We start from the raw sequence: 23,388 nt of genomic DNA, 5'->3' as shown, positions 1-23,388 counted from the left end.
AAGCAGTCCTATCATTGGGAGCTTCCTGGGAACCTTCCATAACCTGATAACCTGCCTGGAAGGAAGAGGAACACGGAAGTATAGATCTCCTCTCTTGGATAGCTCAGCGCAGAATTCTGCATGGTACAGCCATCACCCAGCAAGTTCAAGACTAGGACAGATTTAGGGTTGTGTAAGACATTGCCCTCAATGCTTCCTGAAATAATATTTGCCATTGCGGGGCTCAGCTTGGGCCTTCATTACTTATGGCTGGCTTCAAACAGCATGGGAACCGGCAACTGTAGGTGGCTTCCTTGTGCTAGCCAGCTTTCAAGAGCTTTTACAAACGGGAATGAATTGGGATGGGAAGAGTGCAGGAAAACGGTGGGAGATGCCTTTTGTCTGCTCAGTGGATCCCTGGGGTTCTGTTTTAATTGGTCTGTGACATGGAATGTGTTTGTGTCCCAAGAGGGGATTGTTTAGCAAGAGGGAATTAATAAGCTCCATCTAGCTCACAGTTTTGTTTTCACGGAGGCTGGGTTTCTAGGCCAAAAATAAGGCCAAATCATTCATTGCTAATGAAATAGTTTTTGTTATGATGGAGAGCTTGTATGTAGCAAGGACCCCTGGTTGCGTCATGGACATTCATTGCCCCCACCTCCCATAAGCCTCTGTGGGAGGAGGCCGAGCAACCCAATGGCATGCAAAGTGGTGTGGGAAATTTTGAAGTGCAGGAGCTCATGATGACAACCCCTATACCCATGCCCCAAGGACAGTAAAACAAACAAACAAAAGCTGATCCAATATACATGATTCCAAGAGAGCAGCAGTACATACCATAATACTCGTATTAGTGACAGTCATAGAACAGTGAGCTAGAAACAGATGGCATAGCAGTCAGTATGTTGCATTATGGCTGGGAAGACCTGGGTTCACATCCCTGTCAACCATGAAGTTAACCTTGGGCCAGTCATCGGCTGAGCCTAGCCTAGCTAACAAAGGGATCATGTGCACCGTCAGACCTGTCCTCCCCACCCTAAGCGTACATCACTGGGAAATACCACTTCAGCAGAAGAGGTCATTGATGCAGCTGTGAAAAAAGTACCAGAGTGGTATTCCTGATCCACTACACCACTGGGCAGGCACGATAGGGTAGGTTTCACTTCAGTTGCAACATGAAGAGCCAGAGTGGCATAGTATAGTTGAATTAGGACTAGGGAGTACCAGGTTCAAATGCCCACTCAGTGTCCTTGGACTTCTCAACTTCACCTGCGTCAGGATTGTTGTGAGGATAAAAGTGTGTGTGTGTGAGTGAGAGAGAGAGCTTCCTCAAGGACCACTAGTGTAAACGTGCAATAATATTTTCATTTACATGGAAGCATATAAAGCACTATACTCAGGATACACTGTTGTAGGAGGGGCTACCTTCTGCCCCTCAAAGGTGAATCTCACTAAGTATAGAATGAACACCAGTTTATTATTATACCGGCATATTTTGCAAACTCATTGCCAGAGGCAACCGTTTCTACTTGTATCCTGTGAAGAGTTTATTTGGTCTTTTGGGAGAGCATATGCCCTCTCTTTGCATGCCCTCCTAACTGGAAGGAAGCATGCCTGAATCATTGTCTCTTGCAGAGATGCAACATGTGACCTCCTTTGTGGGTGGATAATTGAGAATTTATTTTACATCATAATGTTAAAAAAAGAACAAAGGGAAATTCTTCTACATGTGGGGGAGAAATACTTTTTTTTAAAATGAATGCTGGGTAGAAATATATCAATACTCCATTTGTATTCTGTCCCTGCTTCAGGCCTAGACAATGGTCAAAGCCTTGGTTACCCTGAAGCAGCCCTAATTCCTCTTTTGAGAAAACACAGCTTTGAAGGCAGAGCTGTTCAGTCTTTCCAAATTGTTAACACAAGTCTGCCTAAAAAATTAGCTGCTAAAGTTGGCTGTGTTCACTCAACCAAATTTTCAATGACCCCACTCCTATACCTTTCCATCCATTAATTGATTTGTAATTCAGTGCTTGTTAGGCTGCCCAGATGAATGCTCAGAACAGGAGGCTAGTCTAGTGAAGAAAGTGGACTTTTGAGTGGCAGTGCAGACTGAGGAAATGTCCCCCTTTTTCAATTGGTCACTTAAAAAAACAACTAGCTAGCTGTTATACAATGAATGAATGACACACTGTAAAGCTGAAGGGGGGAGCAAGCTGTGTACACACCATACATTAAAATCCTGGGTACTGTAATGTGTTAAGGGTGCTGGGAACTATAGCTGCGTGAGGGGTAAACTCCAGACCACCCCAGATAGAACTAAGTCCAGTGCCACCTAGTGACTAAATAATATGACACAATCCAGTCCTCTGCCACAACTGTGCATCGGGTCGGACAAGACCATTCTGTTACTCTGTGCAGAGATGCAATAGGATTACCTTCCCGCAGAGGAAGCATGCCCAGAACAAGTGACTCATGCAGAAACACAGGATGTGGGATCCCAAGAGAAGATAGTTCTTTCAGACTCCTATACAGTCTGAAAGCAAGCTGTCTGAAGTTTGGGAAGCGTTGGACGCCAAAGTTACTGAAAAGAGCCTTATGGAAGGGCTGTGCAAAGGCTCACACACCGTTGACAGAGGCTTTGGTGGCTCATACAAAAAGACCTTGTGATGCTGTGCCTAAAGATCTGCTGTACTGGATCACACCAGTGCTCTATCTAGTTGGAGATTTAATACTGGCCTGACTGAGGCCCATGTTACATGGAAGCAGAGCTTGGAAAAGTTACTTTTTTGAACTACAACTCCCATCAGCCCCAGCCAGCATGTGCTGGCTGGAGCTGATGGAAATTGTAGTTCAAAAAAGTAACTTTTCCAAGCTCTGCATGGAAGCATATACTAACAAGTTGACACACACACATAAATTCATAAGCTCAATATCTGAAGCATGAACATCCAAATGCTGAAGCACTGACCAAGAATACAGGGCGTAACCAGCTGAAGGCCATGGCTTTTTGGAATGAGAGACTCTCAAAATCACCATTGCCAGCCAACCAGGAAAAATTGGCACTGCCTGCTCTTGGAGTTTGATCTGCAGAAGACAGCAGATGATGCGTTTCCTAGCATGGAAATCAGCCTATTAATTGCTGCTGGCCAATCTGCTGTTATACGTATTATTTATTTCCCCCCTATTTTAGTATATACTGCTTTGTTGCCACACACACGTAAGGTATAATTTACAATTTAAGATAATTCTTTACAAGCTAAGAGCGCTTCCAAATGGCCCGTTTATCAAGCAGTCATTCTTATTTGTTTGTGGGGAGACCAGACGATGTCAGCCACTTGTGGAGTATTCTCTCTGATCTGTTTGTGGAGAGGTTGTATGATGTGTCAAAGCAAGGCTTATTGCACATTTTCCAGTGCATTTCCCCATCACTTTCCTCATCACAAAAAGTCTGATCTTTTGGGGAAGTGGGTTTGTTGCTCAAAACTTCCTGACCAAGTATAATGGCACAACCTAAAGTTGCTGGTATGTGATTGAATCCCACCCAAAAATAATGAGAGTCTGGAAGCAGCCTAAGAGACATCATAAAAAAGGAAAAAGGCCCAAGGAAGGAAGATGGCAACAAGGAAGTTCAGGTACCTACTCTTTGATAATAGTACAGCAGAAAGTTGCTTACAAAACGGCAGGCGACCGTTCCCGGAGGGTAGGTGATCCCAGACAGGGTTTTGCTGACTCCTCTCTCTCTCTCTGATCCAGCCAGATTGAAAGGTGTGTACAACACAGGATTATCATCCACGCTTAAACAAAATAAAGAAGAGGGATTTGTGTCTTTGGTATGCAAGGCAATTATGTAAGTCCATTTAAATGTTTATATCGCCAGAAATATACTTGTTCTTGGAGAAGAATCGTATGTAGCCTAAAAAAATGGGTGGGTGGGAATTGTTAGTCTTGCCCTCTCAAAATGGTGACCTGGTCAATATCTGTCAATACCCATCTATTTCCAAGGATCTACCTGGTCCTTAGTACCCTTTTAAGTTATGCTGCTGGTCAGTATTTGGTAGTCTGCTAGGCTACCAGTGACATCACATAACAGCAGTATTATGAAGTCAGCTGTGGGGTCAAGCTTATTGGTTGAATGTGAAATGAAGTTTCTAGCAGTTCTAAAAGCAGAACAAAGGCCCTTCTAATTCACCATCCTATTCCTTTAGTGGACATGCCGATGTCGATGGGAAAGTTGACAAGTAGGATATGAGTGCAACACCATAAGAACCTATGAAGAGCCCTACTGGATCAGACCAGTGGTCCATCTAGTCCAGCTTCTTCTTCTTACAGCGGCCAACCAGATGCCTACGGGAAGTCCACAAGTAGGATACCACTCTTCCCATTTATGTTCCCCAGCCACCAGTATTCAGAGGTGCATTGCCTCTGATCCTGGGGGTAGTATAACAATCATAACTATCAACCATTGATAGCCTTATCCTCCTTGAACAGAAATCTAGGGTGCATGACATGAAATTTGAAGCCCTCAAGAAATCCAAAGGGAAGAAAATATTGAGGAACATGATGGAGAAAAAGGCTTCAAGGACACACTCTCCCTCCGTGTGTGTGTGTGTACGTACACACACACGTGATTGTGGTTAATAAAACTGAGGTTTTTATTGTACTACTAAAACGTTTTGGCTTCCACCTTCATCAGCTGCTGACACAAATACTGTCACCAAGGTGGCAGTTATAGAGCTTTGAGGATGGAATGCTCAGAGGGGCTTCATTTGCAGAAGCTAAATAATGTTTGTACATCTACGTGTGATTTATGTATTTAAAGCATTTTTACCTCCTCTTTTTTAAAACTAAAAAAGGCTCCCAGAGCAGCTTGCTGAAAGATCAATAACAATCAAGGAACTCCCTGCCTACAAGTTTACAATCTAAAAGACATGACATGCAAGGAAAAAAGGGATGGAGAGGGAAGAGGGAAAATCAAATAAACACAGGCACCTGTTCTTAAAGTTATAACATTCTTGTGATGGGCAGCTTCAGGGCCAGATTAAGGCCAACTGATGCCCTATGCACAGCACAGCAATGGTGCCCCCCTCGGCCCTTCCATTGCTTAACTGACAAGACATTAATACCCAATAAGTGCTGAAGGTGAAATAAGAGATTGAAAATTCAGTTTTCTTCCAGGCCAGACCCCACAACTATATTAAATAAAAACTTTTTATTTTATTTTATTTAACACTAAATAGCAGTAAGCAATATAAGCAAATTATTTACTTATAACTAGGGCAACAGAAAAAATGCAAATTTTCAACACTGTTTTATGCATTTCTTAATAAAATTGTTATAAGGGGAAAATGCAAATACAAAAATTTATTGAAAATGATTTTTAATCACCCTCCCAAAGATTATAAGGCAAAATAAGATCTGATATTATCTCTACTGAAATTATGTGATCTTGAGAACATACTTTTCAATTTTAAAAATCCTCTTTCTACAGAAATCGATGTTGGTGGACAATTTAAAAAAAAGATATTCTAATGGAGAAATACCATTATTTGCACGAAACAAAACATCTTTTATTCCATTGCTTTCTAACCTTGAAGATACATAGCATTTCAGCATACATGGATCAAAAGATGCAAAATAATGCTTATTGACATTGTTGCCTACTTATAACTTAATTTATACTTTAAAAAGATTTCTCCTAGATTTTTTAATTGCAAAGCCTTTGATCAAGTCCTCGAAACTAATCTGGCGTAACAAATCTGCTTCTATACTTAGCAGAGACAAGGCATCCAGCCTGTTTTGTCGCATAGTTGTTCTGTTGGGATTTTTAATATGCTTGAGCTGAGAAAATGAATGCTCAGCTGTGCAATTTGTGACCGTTAATGTTAAAAATATACGCAAGGCAATGTCTACATTTGGAAACGCACACTCCATTTTGTCTTCTAAAATTATTTTGTAAAGTTCAGCATGACTGAATCTGGTTTTTACAGTTTTTGTTGCACTGAACTTATGGCGCACATACGAGTGAAACTGCTCAAGCTCTGCAGAGAGATTAGTGTCCAAGTCCTCTGGGTAAGCATCAATTAGCTTTTGAGAACACTGAGAGTACCTTTCAGTTTCAGTAGACGAAGTGACATTATTTGGCACATCACTTAGAAAAGAAAATCTGTCCGCTATTTCTTTGCACACCTCTCCTCTCACAATTCAGATTAAAGTCGAACACGGCAGATAAGGAGAATTACAAAAAATTCAACTAAAGTGGAGTGTGGCAGTGAAAGAGTTGAGAGTTAGGGGCATGACAGCTGGGGGAAAAACTCCGTGGTGCCCCCCTTCCCTTGGTGCCCTAAACACGTGCTTATTTTGCTTAATGGTTAATCCAGCACTGGGCAGCTTAAATGGAGTTCAGGCAGAGGAGGAGCTAAAGTCATCTGAGCAGCTTGACAGAGCAGTTACCATCTCTTGCCCTACTGCAGCCAAGCATTATATGTAGGGCTGCCCTTGGAGATGGCACACAGGAAGGCACACTTTAGCCCCATCTATCAGTCACAGGTCTAAGGGCCATTGGGAGGTTGTGTCCCCTCCTCCCAGGAAAATCATGACAAGAGGAACACCAACCAGACCCCATCCATCAACCAGAGAATGAGGAACTGCAGGAAACTTGCTTTCCTCCTCCCTAGCGGAAAGGTAGCTAAACGGCCCAATGCCAGTTGCCTTGGGACTGCAGAGCAGAAGGTTAACATTGTCAGTCTAGCCCCCTGTCCTTTCCACTGACTTTTGAAGGGCTAAGGGCCTCTGGGAGGTTTTACCCCCTGCCTCCCAGGAAGAACATTACAGGAAGGGGAAACACCAGCCTAGCAAGCAATTCATGAATGGCTCTACTCTGTACTGCAAGCACTTAGAAAGACTGTAGCTGAGTTGTACTCTGTACTACAAACAGATCAGATTTATATCCATATAGTTGCCACGTCATCTCCCAAAAAGATCTGGGACTTGAAATTTGGGTGACTTTAGACCAGGCTGGTGCTGATGGGAATTGTAGTTCAAAACATCTGGAGGGTCTCTGGTTGTCAAAGCTTGGCTTAGATCTTAGTTCCCCTCACAAAACTACAACTCCAATGAGTCCCTGGGGAGTGCAGGGTGTAGATAACACTGGTGATGTAGGTCAGTATCCTCAAATGCACTTGGCGGGAGCAGGCAAGCATAGGGCACGGGGGGGGCAGGCTGTGTGGCACATTGCTACTCCCTCCTCCTGCCCAACATCTGATGCTTCAGGCAGTTACCTTACTCTGACTAACAGTAGGGCCAGCTCTGAGTTGAGGCCAAGCTGAGTCAGCCAGAACTCTATGGCCCCTGACTGACCCCAACCTAGACGGCTGCTTGCAAGAAGACAATGTGGATACCATCCCTGCAGAGCAGCATTATTTTCCTGAACATCCCACAGGAGAAAGAATCCTGTGTGGCTTGAAAGCTTGCTCTCTGCTGCACTAGCTGGTCTAACAAAGGTCTTCTCCCACCCGCTTCAGGTTTGTAGAATGGTAACCACTGTGGCTGTGACCACACTAGTCACCTACAGCAAAGAGTTTCCATTGGCCACTCCTGGAGGAGGAATGGGTTGATCTGCCGATCAGTTGTGAAATCTCTTTGAAGTGATTTAAAGAAAACCCACTCAAGCTGATCCCAACAGGTTTTATACTAGAAAGGGGTGGGGTTTCACTAGCATCATGTGCCCGTTTTCAGGGAAGAGAGGTGGAGATGCACTGGAACCGGCAGAACAGTAAGTGTGCCTCCTACCCTGTTTATTTTTTGTGTGAGGCAAATCCAAGTGAGTGCTGTATTGCCAGCTACTGGCCACTAGTTGACCCTCTTAGGTCATAACATTTCATCATAGCCTCTTGTAAAGTTCCTCGCCTCTTGGCATCAATGTCCCTTGCTGCTTTTCCTTTTTTTTTTTTTTTGTCTCCGTATTAGACATTTTCTTTCCTCTTGAGATAGTAGCCTCAGGTCCCTCCCCTGTTTTGAAGAACACTGAATTTATGCACCCCTTGATAACTGTGGTACAGTGTATATGTTGCCACCTTTTTCTTTTGGCCTTGATCCTACGCATTTCCAATAGTCCAACCAGCAGAAATTTACCAGGCAAAGTTTTCCCACCCAGTTTATCTTCTTGCCATGAAACGCTTCATCTGCTTAATTTTGACCACTTAGGCTGCCTATTAAAGGTGCAGGCGCATTGCTAAAAAAAGAGAAGAACAGAGGGGCAACCCTTGTAGCATGCCCTTAAAAGCATTCCGTTAATTTTAGGTAAAAGCTTCCCACAATTAGCATGGGCAGATGTCTCCCTGAATTTCTCTTCCTGACCCTTCTTCTGCCCCTCATCCATCCTGATGGGGATGCCTTTTCTTTTAAAATCTCTCCCGACCATCACCACCATTTATGGCACAAGTCTGAGGTGACGAACCTTTGTCAGCTGGAGGGTCACTTTTCCTTCTAAGCAGCCTTTCAAGGGCCACGGCCCAGCGATGGGCAGGGCCAGAGGTACAAATGGGTGGAGCAGTTTGTATAAATTGTACCTTTGCATAGTTGCACCGTTTCTATACACACACAGAGTGGAGACAGGTGGCCCCAATGTCAGTGGGGCAGTGAATCTGCTCCGGGTTTTAGTCTGGACTTTCAAGAAGCTGTCAAAGGCGCTGACATCATAGCCACGCATGCAAGCAAGCGTCATGATCAGAGCTCAAGGGCACATTCCAGCTAGGCAAAAACACTCAAGCAGGAATCTGTGGAGCAAAGCTGGGGAAGGGTGTAGCCTGGGGAAGGGAGTGTGGCTAGGGAGGAGGTCTGGCCTTTAGAGAGTTCTGAGGGCCAGAGAGAGAAACCTGGAGGGCCACATTTGCCCCCTCAGCCCAGAGGTTCCCTGCCCCCCTGGCAAAGTGGAGGTGGTAGAGAAGCTTTGAGATTAAACATTGTGAAGTATGAGAGTTTCTGCAGTCAGGAAAAATCTCAGTCCTTAAGAAAGATAGCAAATTGTCTATTAGTGAATGGGTGCACTATGGCAAAATAAATCCATTTTTATTTTATTAGCATCTTCTTCAGTTTGTGTTTGGAAAGGTCGTTCTAATGATATTGGAGCACTGTGAAAGAAACTGTCGGGGTTGAGCTATTTAAATGAAACTTTCTGCAAAGAAGGGCTTCAAGAAAGGTTAGACGGTATGAATGATCAAGCTGTTAAGGAACCTACACTTTGACATTCTGCAAACACAGCAAGAGTGGATGCATTTTATTATAGCGGTTGCTAAGGGGAATTCTGTGTTCCATGTGCAATATAGGATTGCCACCTTCCCCCCCTGGTGGGGTTCGATTTGTTTAATGGCTGCATAGTGTGCCGAAATTGAACAGGTGAATTTTCCCTTGATCAGGAGGTGCAGCAATGGAGGAAACTCCACTTGTTGAAATGTTAAAAATAGATGTGCCCTGCCCCATCAAAGTAAAACCATGTGTCAGCCTCCATGCTAAATGGCTGTATATAATTGTTGTACTATTTTAGAGAATTGTAGATGTGTTATTGTATCATGCTGAATAATATCTTGATCTTGTTTATGTGTTGGAGAGTCCTTATTTATCTGGATAAATGCAGTGGTCATCTTCAGTCATATTGATGGTGCCAAAAATGGGGAAATCATGCAAACAAGCATCATCATTATCATCATGATTCTCAGTTGTTTCTTTTACCATTCATAGAATCATAGAGTTGGAAGGGGCCTTGCAGGCCATCGAGTCCAACCCCTTGCTCACAGCAGGAAATCCACAGCTAGAGCTTCTCCCGCAGATAGCTGTCCAGCCTCTGCTTGAAGACATCCAGCGAAGGGGATCCCACCACCTCCCTAGGCAGTCGGTTCCATTGCCGAACTGCCCTTACTGTCAAGAAGTTCCTTCTAATGTCCAATCTGAATCTACGCTCCTGCAACTTAAAACCATTAGACCTAGTCCTACCCTCTGGGGCAGCAGAGAACAAATCTGTACCCTCCTCTATGTGACAGCCCTTCAGGTACTTATACATAAAATTAGCTACCACCACTTTCCCCCACCTTACTCTCCTGCTAAACTGTAAAAAGAGTACAGGACATTTTGACTGGAAATGCTCTTTGCGGCTGTTAGGCCTTCCCTATGGATCAAACAAATGTAAAAAAGAGTGTACATATTGTGGTTTAGTTACTTCCATACATGGATGCTTGGTTAAAGAGGATTCCGGCATCAGAACAGCGTCCTTCTGCCAGACTCAATCCCTCTTCATTTTTCTTGCCCTCTTGGTACTAAAATTTCCATTGGTTGCTGGCCATAAAGTCCATTTTTATAGTCATGGAGTGTCACACTGCAGAACTAAATAGGGTCTTTCAGGGCTTTGAGAGAGCGATATTTTATGTTAGTGGCAAAGAACGGCAATAGTGTCTTTTTAAGGCTTTAGCAAACCTCCTCCTGTCGTTTAGATGAGCTCCTGAATGAGCCGGTCCTTTTGTTCTATTTTAAAACTCTTAAAATATAGTCCCCTTTTGGAACTTGTCCTTTCAAAGCATGTTTTAATCCATTACAGCAGTGAGCAAAACTCTTCTGTTCCCAAAACAGTTTTGGCTGGTGTTATAGCAGCAAGCTAGACTGTAATTGAAAAATGGAAGAGTCAAATTTTAGCGTATAAGGAAAAGTTGAGATGAGATTACCTGCCCAATGACACACACTGAAAATCTTCGTCTCTAACGGTCCCCATATTAACCTGAATAGGGCAGGGAAATGCTAAATTCACATTAGCCCACTGTGAACAGCAATATGTATGCTTTTAAAAAAATGTAAGTTGCTTTGAGGCATTTTTTTTGTAGTAAGTGACAAAGGTTATGGTCTGAAGGCACATAAGGCCAACTCCCTGCTGAAGCTAAGCAGGGTCAGGTCTGGTCAGTGACTGGATGGGAGACTGCCTGGGAACCATATGTAAGCTGCCTTGGGTTTCTATCATGAAAAGAAAGGCGGAGTATAAATGTAATAAATAAATATAATGAAAAAATAAATAACCCTATTGAAGGCTGTGCTTGTTGCCCATGTCACATTGCACAACTTGATGTTTTTAAAGAAATAGCAAAGTGTCTATCTGATTCACAAAACATGTTTCTAGTCCTTACGGCTGTTAAATAATGGACAAAGAGTAGGTTATGAAATAAGTCTGGGATCAAAGGGAGCTTCTTTCATACCTTCTAGACTGCAGGTTCAGTCTCCCAACAGTTCCCAAAACAGCAGCCCCCTTTTTCTCAAGTAAGGGGGTCTGGGATAGCCATAATAGTCTTCTTAGCATGATTTTCATCTTGGAAGAAAACATGTCTAATCACCACAGAATTCTGTATGCTACTCCTATACGTCTTTTGATTTTGGTTCTGGTTATGTACTTGTTTTCTGCTGCTTGCGGGTTGGGGGATTTTACTGCTGTTATTTTGCTGTGACTGCTGTTTTTGTTGCTATATTAGCATTTAAACCAGCATAAGTTCCACCGGTCTTCTTATTTAGGATGGCCCTGCCCACAACTTTCATTTCGGTTAAAAGAAAATGGGGACACATTTTATATATATATATATATATATATTATAAACAGCAAAGTAATTAAGGTTGAGGTACTGTTGTTGTAATCTAGGAATTAAAAAAGCAAATGTGAATGCAGCTCAGAACAGGCTGGACCTTCACCTCAAAAGCACATGGAAAACAAAAACCTACTCTTGCCCAGCATATAGTGGTAATATGAATCATCTGGTACCAGTAGCCTCAGCATGTTTAGAAAAGATGAAAAATTACAAAGCCATCTGCTTGGCATTTGCTTCTTTGAAAACCACAAAATAGTGGTTAGTGTATGCAGTGCTTTGAAATCTAAAAGCTCTTTTGATTTGCAGTAAAGCCAGCCAGGTGTCTTTCTTACGAGATTTTTGACTTCTGGCATGCTGTTGTAAAAAGCCTTTTTGTACAAGGCATGCAGATGTTGTGGCATCATGTGTCTATTTGGAAAGGTTACAATTTTAGTGGTAAAGTGTCCATTTGGAATAATCTCAGTTGAGTGCAATTAAGGCCTCGTTCTCACAAACAGGAGAGGAGGTGGAGAACCTGTGCCATGACTGATTCACTTCACAGACTGTGGCTGGGGGCTCACATCATGGAATGCTCTCCCATGGGACGGACACATGCACATTCCTTTACAGAGAAATCTGGTACGTCAAGGAGAAAATAAAGCCTCTTTTATCTAACAGTTTTCTATGTGCAGGATTTTTTTTCTTATTTTGGTATGGAGAATCATACGAATTCTTACCTGCAGATGAACATATGAAGCTGCCTCATACTCAGACTATTGGGCTATCTAGGTGAGTACTGTCTACTTTGGTAGCAGCTCCCCAAGATCCAAGTTGGCATTAGTAAGGATGGGCAACTCTTAATTTCACTTTCTTTGTTTCTCATTTTTTCCAATCTTAAATTCAGTTCCACTGCAATTAGCATTTTTTAAAAAGTCCTTATGAAAAACTGTCAGCATTTTCAAGCTAAATTCTCCTAATAAACACATTTTATATGCAGTTTTGACTATGCACATTTTTGCAAGCACTTTCCTCGTAATATAATGCAGTTTTGCATGTTTCACTAATAAATGCATTTTTATGCACACTTTCCCGTAAGATATGCATTTTTTGTAGACAATGTTAGGTTGCAAAACCGAATCACAAAATTTGGGGAAGTGGGAATTTCAAAGGATAATACAGTAGTGTTTCAGTTTGCATGTTGGTTCAAGAAGTGCAAATCAGGTAGTTTCTCACTGCAATGCAAACAAAACCAAATTTCTTCCCCATCCCTCATAGTGAAAACCTTTGCTCAGAGAGGCAGTGGCGTCAGACTGAACCTGCAAAGCATGCTCTTCTGCCATGGAGCAATGAGCTCCTTCCTGCTATCTGGAGTGACACAGGCCCTCCATCAGCATCTATTCTGCCCGGCTGCATCTGTGAATTGAGACGGTGAGGTTTGTTCCACTGGCCTGGCTGGGAGGAACCAACTGCCATTTAGTTCTTTCTTCTCAGAACTATTTTCATCAGGGGTGGGGAGCCTGTGGCCCTCCGGATGTTGCTGAACTCCAGCTTCCATAATCCCTGACCTTTGGCTTTGCTGGTTGAGGCTGACAGGAGCTGGAGTCCTGCAACATCTGGCGGGCCTCAGGTTCCCCAACCTGATCTTCATCAACAGCCACTCCACCTGGCTGCAGCAGTGAGACTGGGATTACATATTAAAGACACAGGAGTCACAGATACCCAAAGAAGCAGCATTGACAACAGGCACCCCTGATTGAGGAGAGAATTCAGTAGAACAATCCCCTCCCCTGACTTCCAGCTCAAATCCACACCGTAAAACCAACAATAGCAATCATAATTAAAGTACCACTAGTCATACGAGCCTGCCCGGGCCCTGATCTTCAGGAGAGGCCCTTCTCTCAGTCCTAACACCCTCACAAGTGCGACTGGTCGGGACGCAAGATAGGGCCTTCTCGGTGGCTGCTCCTAAGTTCTGGAACTCCCTTCCTAGGGAGGCACGAATGGCCCCCTCCTTGCCATCCTTCCATCGACAAGTAAAGACTTTTTTATTCCGACAGGCTTTTGGGATAGAAGGTGTTTAGGATTGGGCTTTACAAGGCTTGTTTTCATGTTTTATATTATCTGAATTATTTTAAATTGTTTTTAGATTTTTAAGTGCCTTTTATGGTTTTTAGGTTGTGCATAGTTTAATTGCATTTTAATTGTATGTTTTTCTATGTTTTTAACTACACGTAGTTTTATTTGTAAGCCGCCCTGAGTTCCAGTTTGGAAAAAGGGTGGGGTAAAAATAAAGTTTCAATCAATCAATCAATCGAGCAGTAACGCCACACTAAAAATCTACAGTAATACCTCAGTTAATGAAGCACATGCATGCCTGGACATTATTTCTGGTACTAGAGGTAAATAACATGGAAAGAATAGGGATAAGTTCCTACACCACAAAAAAGAAGGGCAGTTCAATATATTCCAGGTAACTTTTTATTCAAAACTAACAATAGGCATGTCTGAAATGAAACAATCAGGTCAGGTAAGCCTTGCATACAGACCACTTGAAGGCTTCTTCCAAAATGTATCTAGAGATGCCTGCCTTGTTTGTTTTTTTCTTTTATCATGTAACACATTGCTACAGCACTCTAAAGCTTTGAGCACAGTTCTCCTGTCATACACTGGAGCAGGCAGGCAAGGAGCAGCCATCACTCCCCCCGTGCTTGGTTTCTCTCTCTCTCCGCCATCCTCCCCTACACTCGAGCAGACATGTCTGCAGTAAACAGTGTTTTCAGGGCACCCGAAGCACTGTTTACTGTGGAGGTGTCTGTGCCACCTTACAATGAGCGCCATTCCAGTCACGCTGAGAGAACTGCCTGCAGCAGCCGCAATCCAGTAGACCAGCCACATTCTGACTATGTCAGAGAGTATGCCCCCTCAGGCCCCCCCCACCCCCAAAAAAGGCTTTGTTAAAAGGAGCATCTTTCCTGGAGGATTTGTTAACTGAGATATGACTGTACTTAATATTGAGCAGCACTTACTTCTTAGTAAACAAGGACTGGGCTGCAAGATGGCAATTTCCCTCTGTCTTCTCTTTTCACACTGTTTTTAGAGACCTGGAAACAAACAGCAGCAAACTATTCAGCTGTCAGTACTTGTGAGCTTTTAAACATATCTGGCTCACCACTGTGGGTGCTGGATTAGATAGGCCTTCAGTCTGTTCTAGCAAAGAAATTGTTGAGTTCAAATGTCCCTCCCAGGGACTGAATAGGGAAAAAAAATCTGTAGATGTTCTCTGTGTTGGAGGATGGTGTGCTTGGATCACAGCCTGATGCAACTCCAGATGTCCAAAATGGTGATTCATTTTCCACATAACTCTATATGCAGATGCCTTTGCAAAATACCTGGCTGCATGGAAGGGGTGGGGGGTATCATGGGACTCTGGAGGGGAGGTTGCAAGCTGCACTTTCTGCCACCAGATAATTCTGAGAAATTAAAGAATTTTCAAATGTCCAACTGGCAATCCTGGACAAGCAGATACTGGAGAAAGCCCAAAGGCTGTAGACTGGAGAACTACAGACCAGTCAGCCTAACACCAAGCCCTGGAAAAACTCTGGAGCAGATTATAAAGTAGTCAATCTGTAAACACCTTGGAAACAATGCAGTGATTACTAGGAGCCAACATGGATTTATGAAGAACAAATCCTGCCAAACTAATCTTATCTCATTTTTTGATCGGTTAACCTCCCTTGTAGACAGTGGGAATGCTGTGGACATAATATATCTCAACTTCAGCAAAGCTTTTGACAAAGTGCCCCATGATATTCTGATTATCAAGCTAGGTAAATGTGGGCTGGATGGAACAGCTATCAGGTGGATCCACAGCTGGCTCCAGAATCGTACTCAGAGTGCTTATCAATGGTTCCTTCTCAAACTGGGCAGAAGTAACGAGTGGGGTACCACAGGGCTTGGTCCTGGGCCCAGTGCTCTTCAACATTTTTATTAATGACTTGGATGAGGAGATACAGAGCATGCTTATCAAATTTGTAGATGATACAAAATTGGGGGGCACAGCTAATATTGATTGATTGATTTAAAATATTTCTATCCCGCCCTTCTACCCTATAATAGGGCACTCAGAGCGGCTTACAAAAATAAAATCAAACATGTACATAATAAAATTGTAAACAATAAAATCACAAAAACATTAAAATAAATTAAAATACATAAAATACAATTAAAATACATACAATACAATACACACACACGCATAGTGGTACTAAAGGGGACTACAAGGGTAAAATTTAACGTAGAAGGCATAAAGTAAGTGTCAGGCTCTACCTTCAGTCCCATGGAAGACAGAAACAAAATTCAAAGGGACTTTGATAGGCTGGAGCATTGGGCTGAAAACAACAGAATGAAATTCAACAGGGATTAATGCAAAGTTCTACACTTAGGAAAAAGAATCCAAATGCACAGATCAAATGGGGGATACTTGGCTGAGCAATACGACATGCGAGAAGGATCTTGGAATTGTGGTTGATAACAAGCTGAATATGACCCAACAGTGTGATGTGGCTGCAAAAAAGGCAAATGCTATATTAGGCTACATTAACAGTAGTTTCCAAATTGCGTGAAGTATTAGTTCCCCATCTATTCAGCACTGGTTAGGCCTCATCTTGAGTACTGCGTCCAGTTCTGGTCTCTGCACTTCAAGGATGCAGACAAACTGGAACAGGTTCAGAGGAGGGCAACAAGGATGATCAGGGGACTGGAAACAAAGCCCTATGAGGAGAGACTGAAAGAACTGGGCATGTTTAACCCAGAGAAGAGAAGACTGAGGGGAGATCTGATAGCGCTCTTCAAGTACATGAAAGGTTGTCACACAGAGAAGGGCCGGGATCTCTTCTTGATCGTCCAAGAGTGCAGGACATGGAATAATGGCTCAAGTTGCAGGAAGCCATATTTCGAATGAACATCAGGAAAAACCTTCTAACTGTTAGAGCCATATGACAACGGAACCAATTACCTAGAGAGGTAGTGGGCTCTCCGACACTGGAGGCATTCAAGAGGCAGCTGTACAGCCATCTGTCGGGAATGCTTTGATTTGGATTCCCGCACTGAGCAGGGGGTTGGACTTGATGGCCTTATAGGCCCCTTCCAACTCTACTATTCTATGATTAGGACATTGTAGAATTACAAAGCCTGATGCTACATCTTTTTTTTTATTCATAGAATCATAAAGATGGTGGGAGCCAATCCCCTGCTCAGTGCAGGAAATCTAGAGCTACTGCATCTCCCAACAGATGGCTGGCCAGTCTCTGCTTGAAGAACCTCTAGCATGAGAGAGGCTGCCACCCTTCTCGGTGGTTGGTTTCATTGTCAAATTGCTCTTGCTATTAAGACCTTTCAGTGATACATGTTCTTGGCCTTGAATTTATTTAGTTTTAATAAATGGATGAAAGAAGAATGTGCACTGGCTTTTGGGCCCTTCCCTTTAAGCCAACTGTCAGCAGGAAGGACCGACTGCATGAATGTGTGCATGAGTATAGAGATCCCAAAATGGGAAGCTGCAATAATTTTGCTCCTCCTGGCAAAAGAGTTTGTTCCTTTCTAATGCAAACACCTTTTAAAGTGGGTTGTTGAATAGAAATAGGTGTATCTGCGTTTTTTTCTTCTTTTGAGCTTTTTTTGTCAAAGCACAAGAAAGCCAGCTGAGCAATGAGCAAGGCTGTGCCATGACATCATGGTTGTGGAGAGAAAAGACACCAAATGCATGGCAAGACCCTTTTGGAGTGTTCAAACTACTTCACACCCATTGGATGGTTCAGATTAGATGGGTGTTTATGGTTGGGATTGGCTCTCTTTATGCATGTGCATGTGCATTTTTGGCAGTGGCCACAATGTCCATGTTATCAAAATGCCCCATATGTGCCTATTTGATTGCTTCAGTCTGCGCAACTGTGCTTTAATTATAATTATTATATGTGTATTTGCCTTTTAATAGTTTGGGGGATTTTAGTTGTTTTTATCTACAATTTTATTTTATGTATACCGTTTAGAGAGCTCTTTGATGAAGTGGCTTATAAATCATTCTTAATCCCACCCCACCCCACCCCACTTCATCCAGATCTACCTTTTACAGGAAAATCATATTTTTTTAAAAAAATCCCGTTGCCAACAACTAGCCCTGGGCTACCGTTTGGGATTCTGATTCTATGGGAATGCTTTGATTTGGATTCCTGCATTGAGCAGGGGGTTGGACTCGATGGCCTTGTAGGCCCCTTCCAACTCTACTATTCTATGATTCTAAGTATAAATTTGATAAAATAAATAAAATAAAATCCGTTCGCCCCCGTCTGGAAGCATGCATTATCTCAACAGCAGCCCAGCAAAAAGCAACATTCTTTCTCTCCTTATTTCAGAAGCAACGTATTCCAGGGTAGCCCTCGGTTCGTCTCTGTTGCTGTAAAAACAAGAGTCTTCTAGTTCACTTTGCAAAAGTGTAGCGAAGAAAAGCGGGAAGATACTAGGAGAATGTTGCTTAAGGGCACTTAACGAGGGCGAGGCAAGTTTCGACGGTGCCGCCAATGAACATAGGCCTCGTCCCGAGTCTACTGCTGTACGCAAGCAAAAATCCTCCTTAAAGGAAAATTCGCCCCCTTTTGGCAATTTCTGTCGGAGGGCTGAAGTGGAAGGGGTTTGTGGTCTGTCCCTTTAAGCTGGTGTTTCCTGTCGGAGGGCAGGCAAGGCGGCCGCGGCGGCTCGATCATGAAGCCCCGGTGGCTCTTGTTCTGCGTCCTGGCGCTGGCGGCGTGGAGTCCGCGCCGGGCGGGCTGCTATTTCCCGGAGGAGCGCTGGGTGCCCGAATCCCCGCTGCGGCCTCCACGCGTACTGTTGGCGCTGGTGGCTCGCAACTCGGCTCACTCGCTGCCGGCGGCGCTCGGTTACATCGAGAGGCTGCGGCACCCAAAGGACCGCATCGCGCTGTGGTGAGTGGCGGACAGGGGCGATAGCTGTTTCGCAACGGGGAGGCTTTTCCTTCTTGCAACATTACTTCGCGCGACCTGATCCGGAGTAATTGCAGCCACCCCCGTTTTCTGCACAGATGCCCTGAAGCTGCAGTCCTATACACGTTCACCAGTGGGAGCGCCACTGAATTTAGAAGAGGGCTTACTTCTGAGCAGACATGTGTAGGATTGCTCTCTAAGGGTGTCATCCCATGCGTGTTTACTCGGAACGAAGGCTACATTCCAATACTCACTCAACTGGGAGTAAGTTCCATTGAAACCAATGGAATTTACTTCTGAGTAGACATGTAGTGGCTTGCAGCATAAGTCTCAGTGTGTTGAATGGGGTTCACACTTGTGGGAGTGAGCCCCATTCAACACAGTAGAGTTTAGTTCTGAGTAACTAATGGATGGGATTGCGTTGCTCTGGTGTATTCATATCCATGCACGTGGGGAGATACTTTATTTTCTAGTTTTTAACCACCTCTGCTATGGTTTGATAGCCTGAAAAGTCTGTAAAAGTTACTAGTTCTCAAAAAAGAAACAGTTAATCTGTGTTCATGTATATTAGATAGTGTACACATAAATTAGCTGGAGGAAGGGAACATATATCAATATTTACCGTTTACAGCAGTGTGCCTGCCTGTTTGTCCAGAGCTGATTGAGTGGCTTGGATTAGAGTTATTTAAGGGGTAACTATATCAAAAAACATACATGAATGTGAAATTTTATTTTATTTCTAGTATTTATAGGAATGTGTCATTGGATTTAATAAGTAGCTTTAAAAGTGCAAGTTACATCAACTGATAATTATCAGCAAATTACATGGCTAATAATGGGGTGAGAGAAGACTTGGAAGACACCCCCCTTCTTTTCCTTGCTGTGTTCTTGAGGAAAATCCCTCTTCTGAAGCTGATATTTGCTTTGGCACCAATATGGAATTTTCATGCAAAGCAATTTATCAACTTCAGAAGAGGGTTCCTCATGATCATAGTGAGGAAGGGAAGGGTTATATTCTCTCTATCTACTCTGATATCATCCCCCCCCGATGCATTTTTTAAAAAATCCTGCATGGTAGACACATAGGCACATCCAAGTCTACATGATTTTTGAGAATGTGCCTTGTTTTTTGGTTGACTCCATATAATTCAAACTGCTGCTATAATTGGTCCAATTTTCTCTTCCCATTCTAAGGGGCAAACAGCCTAAGCAGGTACCAGTTTTTAAAAGATATAAGGATGGTGCCTCGGAACATATGCAGAGTGCCTCCTGAAGGGCAGCAACTTTTCTTTAGAATACCTTGCAACTAAGTAAAGTACGGTAAAAGAAAACACTGAGCATATCTTCCCTCTTTATTTTTCTGCTCTCCTGTTTTGACGTTTGGTCAGGACAATGAAATTCTACCCTGGCCTGTAGAATTCAGGCTGGCTGACAACCACAAAAGGCAATGATCTGATCGGGGTGGGAATGGTGGCTGTTCCTAATGAAGACCGAAGGCTCATGTGGCAATTTGTGAGATTTAGGCAGATGGAAGGATCATCTCTGCATCTGTGTATGTAAGAATAAAAAGAGAACTCATTGTAAGTAGTAAGTTTTGGGAGGAGGTTAGTTACATTCAATAAATTATTCTGCAGTAAAAGATGTAACCCTAAACAGTAAACACACAACCTAAGGGACAGAGACATGGACATAGGCATATGCTCATACAGATCTCCACACCGTGATTAGGACTGACAGACTGAAGCGTCTAAAAGACAAGATGGTATGGGTTTAGGATGTTTGTGCCTGGCTCTGAATGAGGATGTGTGTGTGTTTAAAGTGGGCATATTTTGTGTGTGTGTGTGTGTTTAAAGTGAGTGCATTGTAGCAGGGACAGTTGAAACTTGAGCTATCCATGACATTCAATGTGTCTGTGCGCTCAGCCACATGACAGCTGCTTTCACTGTACATTATACACTAGAAGCATACATGGCATCCCTGGAACAGACATACAGCAGTGTAGCCCAGCAATCACTTCCCCATGTGCCAAACATGGGCTAAATATGTACATAGTAGGAGCAAGATCTGCAATGTGAGACCATCTGATACCAGAAATAGGCTACTGTATATCTGAACAGTATCACGCTATGTAATAAGGATTGTACATCTGGCAGCTCTATTCTCTGTTGCTGTGATTTTCTGAATACACAATAAAGCATTTGTTGAATTGACAACAGATAATAATTTAGTGTTCAGAGCACTTTATTTACTTATGTACTTTATATTATTATGTTTATATTGCCCATTAACAAAAAGTTCTCAAGGCGGTGTACAGACTTTCCCCCCAAACCATATATAATATATATAAATATAATAATATATAATTATATATTTATAATAAATATGTATATAAATACAGCATGGACATACAAATCAGAAACAAATAACACAGAATTAGAATAAAACCAGCAACAGAGAAAGGTCAATGTTAAAGATCTATGAAGCACTAGGACATGTTTTTAAAACTGGAAACCCTGTGAATGTAAAAAGATCTTCACCTGAGGCCGAAATTATCTCTCAACAATCCCTACAAAAATGTTGTAAAGTAAACCAGTGTTGTTATTATGGCTGTTGCCCTATTAAATCTTAAGTGACTCAATTATAGGAGCTTGAATTGCTTGATGGAATCTCCATACAAATTTCCATGTGAGTAAAGTAATTTATTCTGGAGGGAAGAATGTATTCATTATCTGTTTTTAAATGAGGCACACACACATTTCATCAGGCGCTGTCTTCTAAGACATACTTCGTCCAGTGAGAGAAAAGGGTGCATACCTCTTCTAAGATGGCAACTTCTACTCATGGTTTTCGTGTGTGTGTGTGTGTGTGTGTGTGAGAGAGAGAGAGAGAGAGAGAGAGAGAGAGTGTTTATTCTTGCAATTTAAGTTGGGACACCTTTTTAATCAAATGGTTTTTAATCAGTTGGTTTTCTGGATTTATTGATGAGATATTTATTAACTGGATTTATTTCTGTTGCAATCTTAATTATTAGCCCCATGTCAGCGGGGCACGGATGAGGCTGAGAGGTGGCAATTGGCCTAATGCTGCGGCACCTCTTTTTAAATGTGAGAAAGCATAAGAAATTTGCAGTTCCAGGGTTTATGTGGTTACCCATTTAAAAAGCAGGAGAGGATCTGTGCCAGAGTCTCGAAGAAGAGAAAAGGTGAGAGAAAGGTAACGAGAGTTGTCTATGTGTGTCTCTGTAGCCAAGGAGGCTTACAAGACTAGAGTGGAATCCCAGATAGGAGAGAGTAGATAAGAAGGCCAGCCAACCTGATGCACGCCAGATGTTTTGGACTACAACTCCCATCAGCCCCACCCAGCATTGTTGATGGTCAAAGATAATGGGAGTTGTAGTCCATCTAGATCTGAAGGGCACCATTTGGGGAAAACAAGCTTAAGGCTGGGTCTAAGAAGGGGAGTAGCAGTTGATTGGCATGTGGAGGCCAAGGTTTGTTGACTTGCCCTCTCCCCACATATGCCTCTCAAAGACAGCATGGACATTGGGGAAAACTGGCTGGCAGTAGGAACTGGTACGTGTTAGCAAGCTGCAGGGGCCGGTATGGTTGAGAAACTAGCCCTTGCCACTTTGCTGCCAGGCTGAGGCACTGCTAAGAGAGGCAGGCAGTATGCCCCAGCTGCTCCAGGCTCTGCTTTGAGGGGAGAGGGATGCCCTGACAGGCATGTAACATGTCTACAGCTAGGCCCGACAGGATACTCTGCCGAGCATGGGAGTGACCCTGTCCTTGCCTCCTGGGCTTAAGGTCCTGCCTATGCGGTACCTTTTCCCCCACTGCAGGGATTCAGTTTTTTCAGGCTGTTCAGCCCACCCACCTCCAGGCCAAGCATGTGGACAGGCCAGGTCCCAGTGCTTGGGTGTGGAGAGTCTGAAAGCAGTGCACAGCAGTGTGTGTGTGAGGGGGGGGGATTTGAGAGTAAAGACGGTTGTGTGTCTTCTTGGGGTTGCTGCTGTTCAAATGTTCAGTTGGCCAACCGCACTTGCAGCCTCCCTTATGTAACTGATGAATGGGCTGTGATTCTAATAGGGAGAAAGTCTTCTGGCTCCTCTCCCAACACTAGGGGGCAAATTACTTCCTAGAGTAGTGTTCAACATTCATCTGGGAGGGGGAACTTCTTTTTTTTTGCCGAGACCACATTCTTTCAGGGGCCATCTGTCGGGGGCCACATGATGGTGACGTGAGGGGCCTGAAGCTGGTGATGAACAGGGCCTGAGCCAAAAGTAGCTTTCTGCAACCCACCCCCACCCCCTGCATTAAGTTAGGCCAAGGACCTCATGCAGTCCTTGGGTAGCAGAGTTGCCATCTCTACTTTGGGTCTTCAGTGCCGGGCTCTTAAAGGAAATGACATATTTGCTAAAAAGAAAAACAAAATCTATGTGGATGTACTGTCGCAATCAAAGTTGGAAGGACCAAAGGGGGAAGGGAGAGGATAGGGCTTGATGAAGCAACTGTAAGGGTGATGTATTGGAAAGCAGAACTTTCTGGAGAAAGTGAGGAAGAACTTTCTGGAGAAAGTAAGGAAGCACTTTCTCTCCGAAGCGAATCGCCTTTCTCAGCAAAGCCAGGGCTTATGTTATGGATGTTAATGGTGCCACTTATCCCTGCGCTCTCACGTATGTGCTTTAAATGTTGTGTTACTAGTTCTCTGGAATTCTCTTCCTTTAGGAGTGAAGCAATCCCCAACATTCTTTTGTCTTTGACATTTGCTGAAAACTTTTCTCCTGCGCTAGTCTGTTTTATTCCTGCAGTTTTAATTCTTGTTGG

The 23,388-nt window shown here is 43.3% G+C and overlaps 1 protein-coding gene across 2 annotated transcripts in view; it reads left to right on the top strand.

Annotated features, from left to right (window-relative positions):
• Positions 1 to 18,223: 18,223 nt before the first annotated feature.
• Positions 18,224 to 23,388, top strand: part of COLGALT1 (collagen beta(1-O)galactosyltransferase 1) — a 30,420-nt gene continuing 25,255 nt past the window's right edge. For both annotated transcript variants that reach the window (XM_061614464.1, XM_061614462.1), the window contains exon 1: positions 18,224 to 18,547. In XM_061614464.1, coding sequence (XP_061470448.1) covers positions 18,327 to 18,547 — 221 coding nt within the window. In that variant the 5' untranslated portion in view covers positions 18,224 to 18,326. The remainder of the gene's footprint in view (positions 18,548 to 23,388) is intronic.

The sequence above is a fragment of the Rhineura floridana genome, chromosome 3 (assembly GCF_030035675.1).
Source record: "Rhineura floridana isolate rRhiFlo1 chromosome 3, rRhiFlo1.hap2, whole genome shotgun sequence".
NCBI lineage: Eukaryota > Metazoa > Chordata > Lepidosauria > Squamata > Rhineuridae > Rhineura > Rhineura floridana.
The sequence above is the reverse complement of the archived record's forward strand: the minus strand, read 5'-3'. Positions and strand labels throughout refer to the sequence as shown.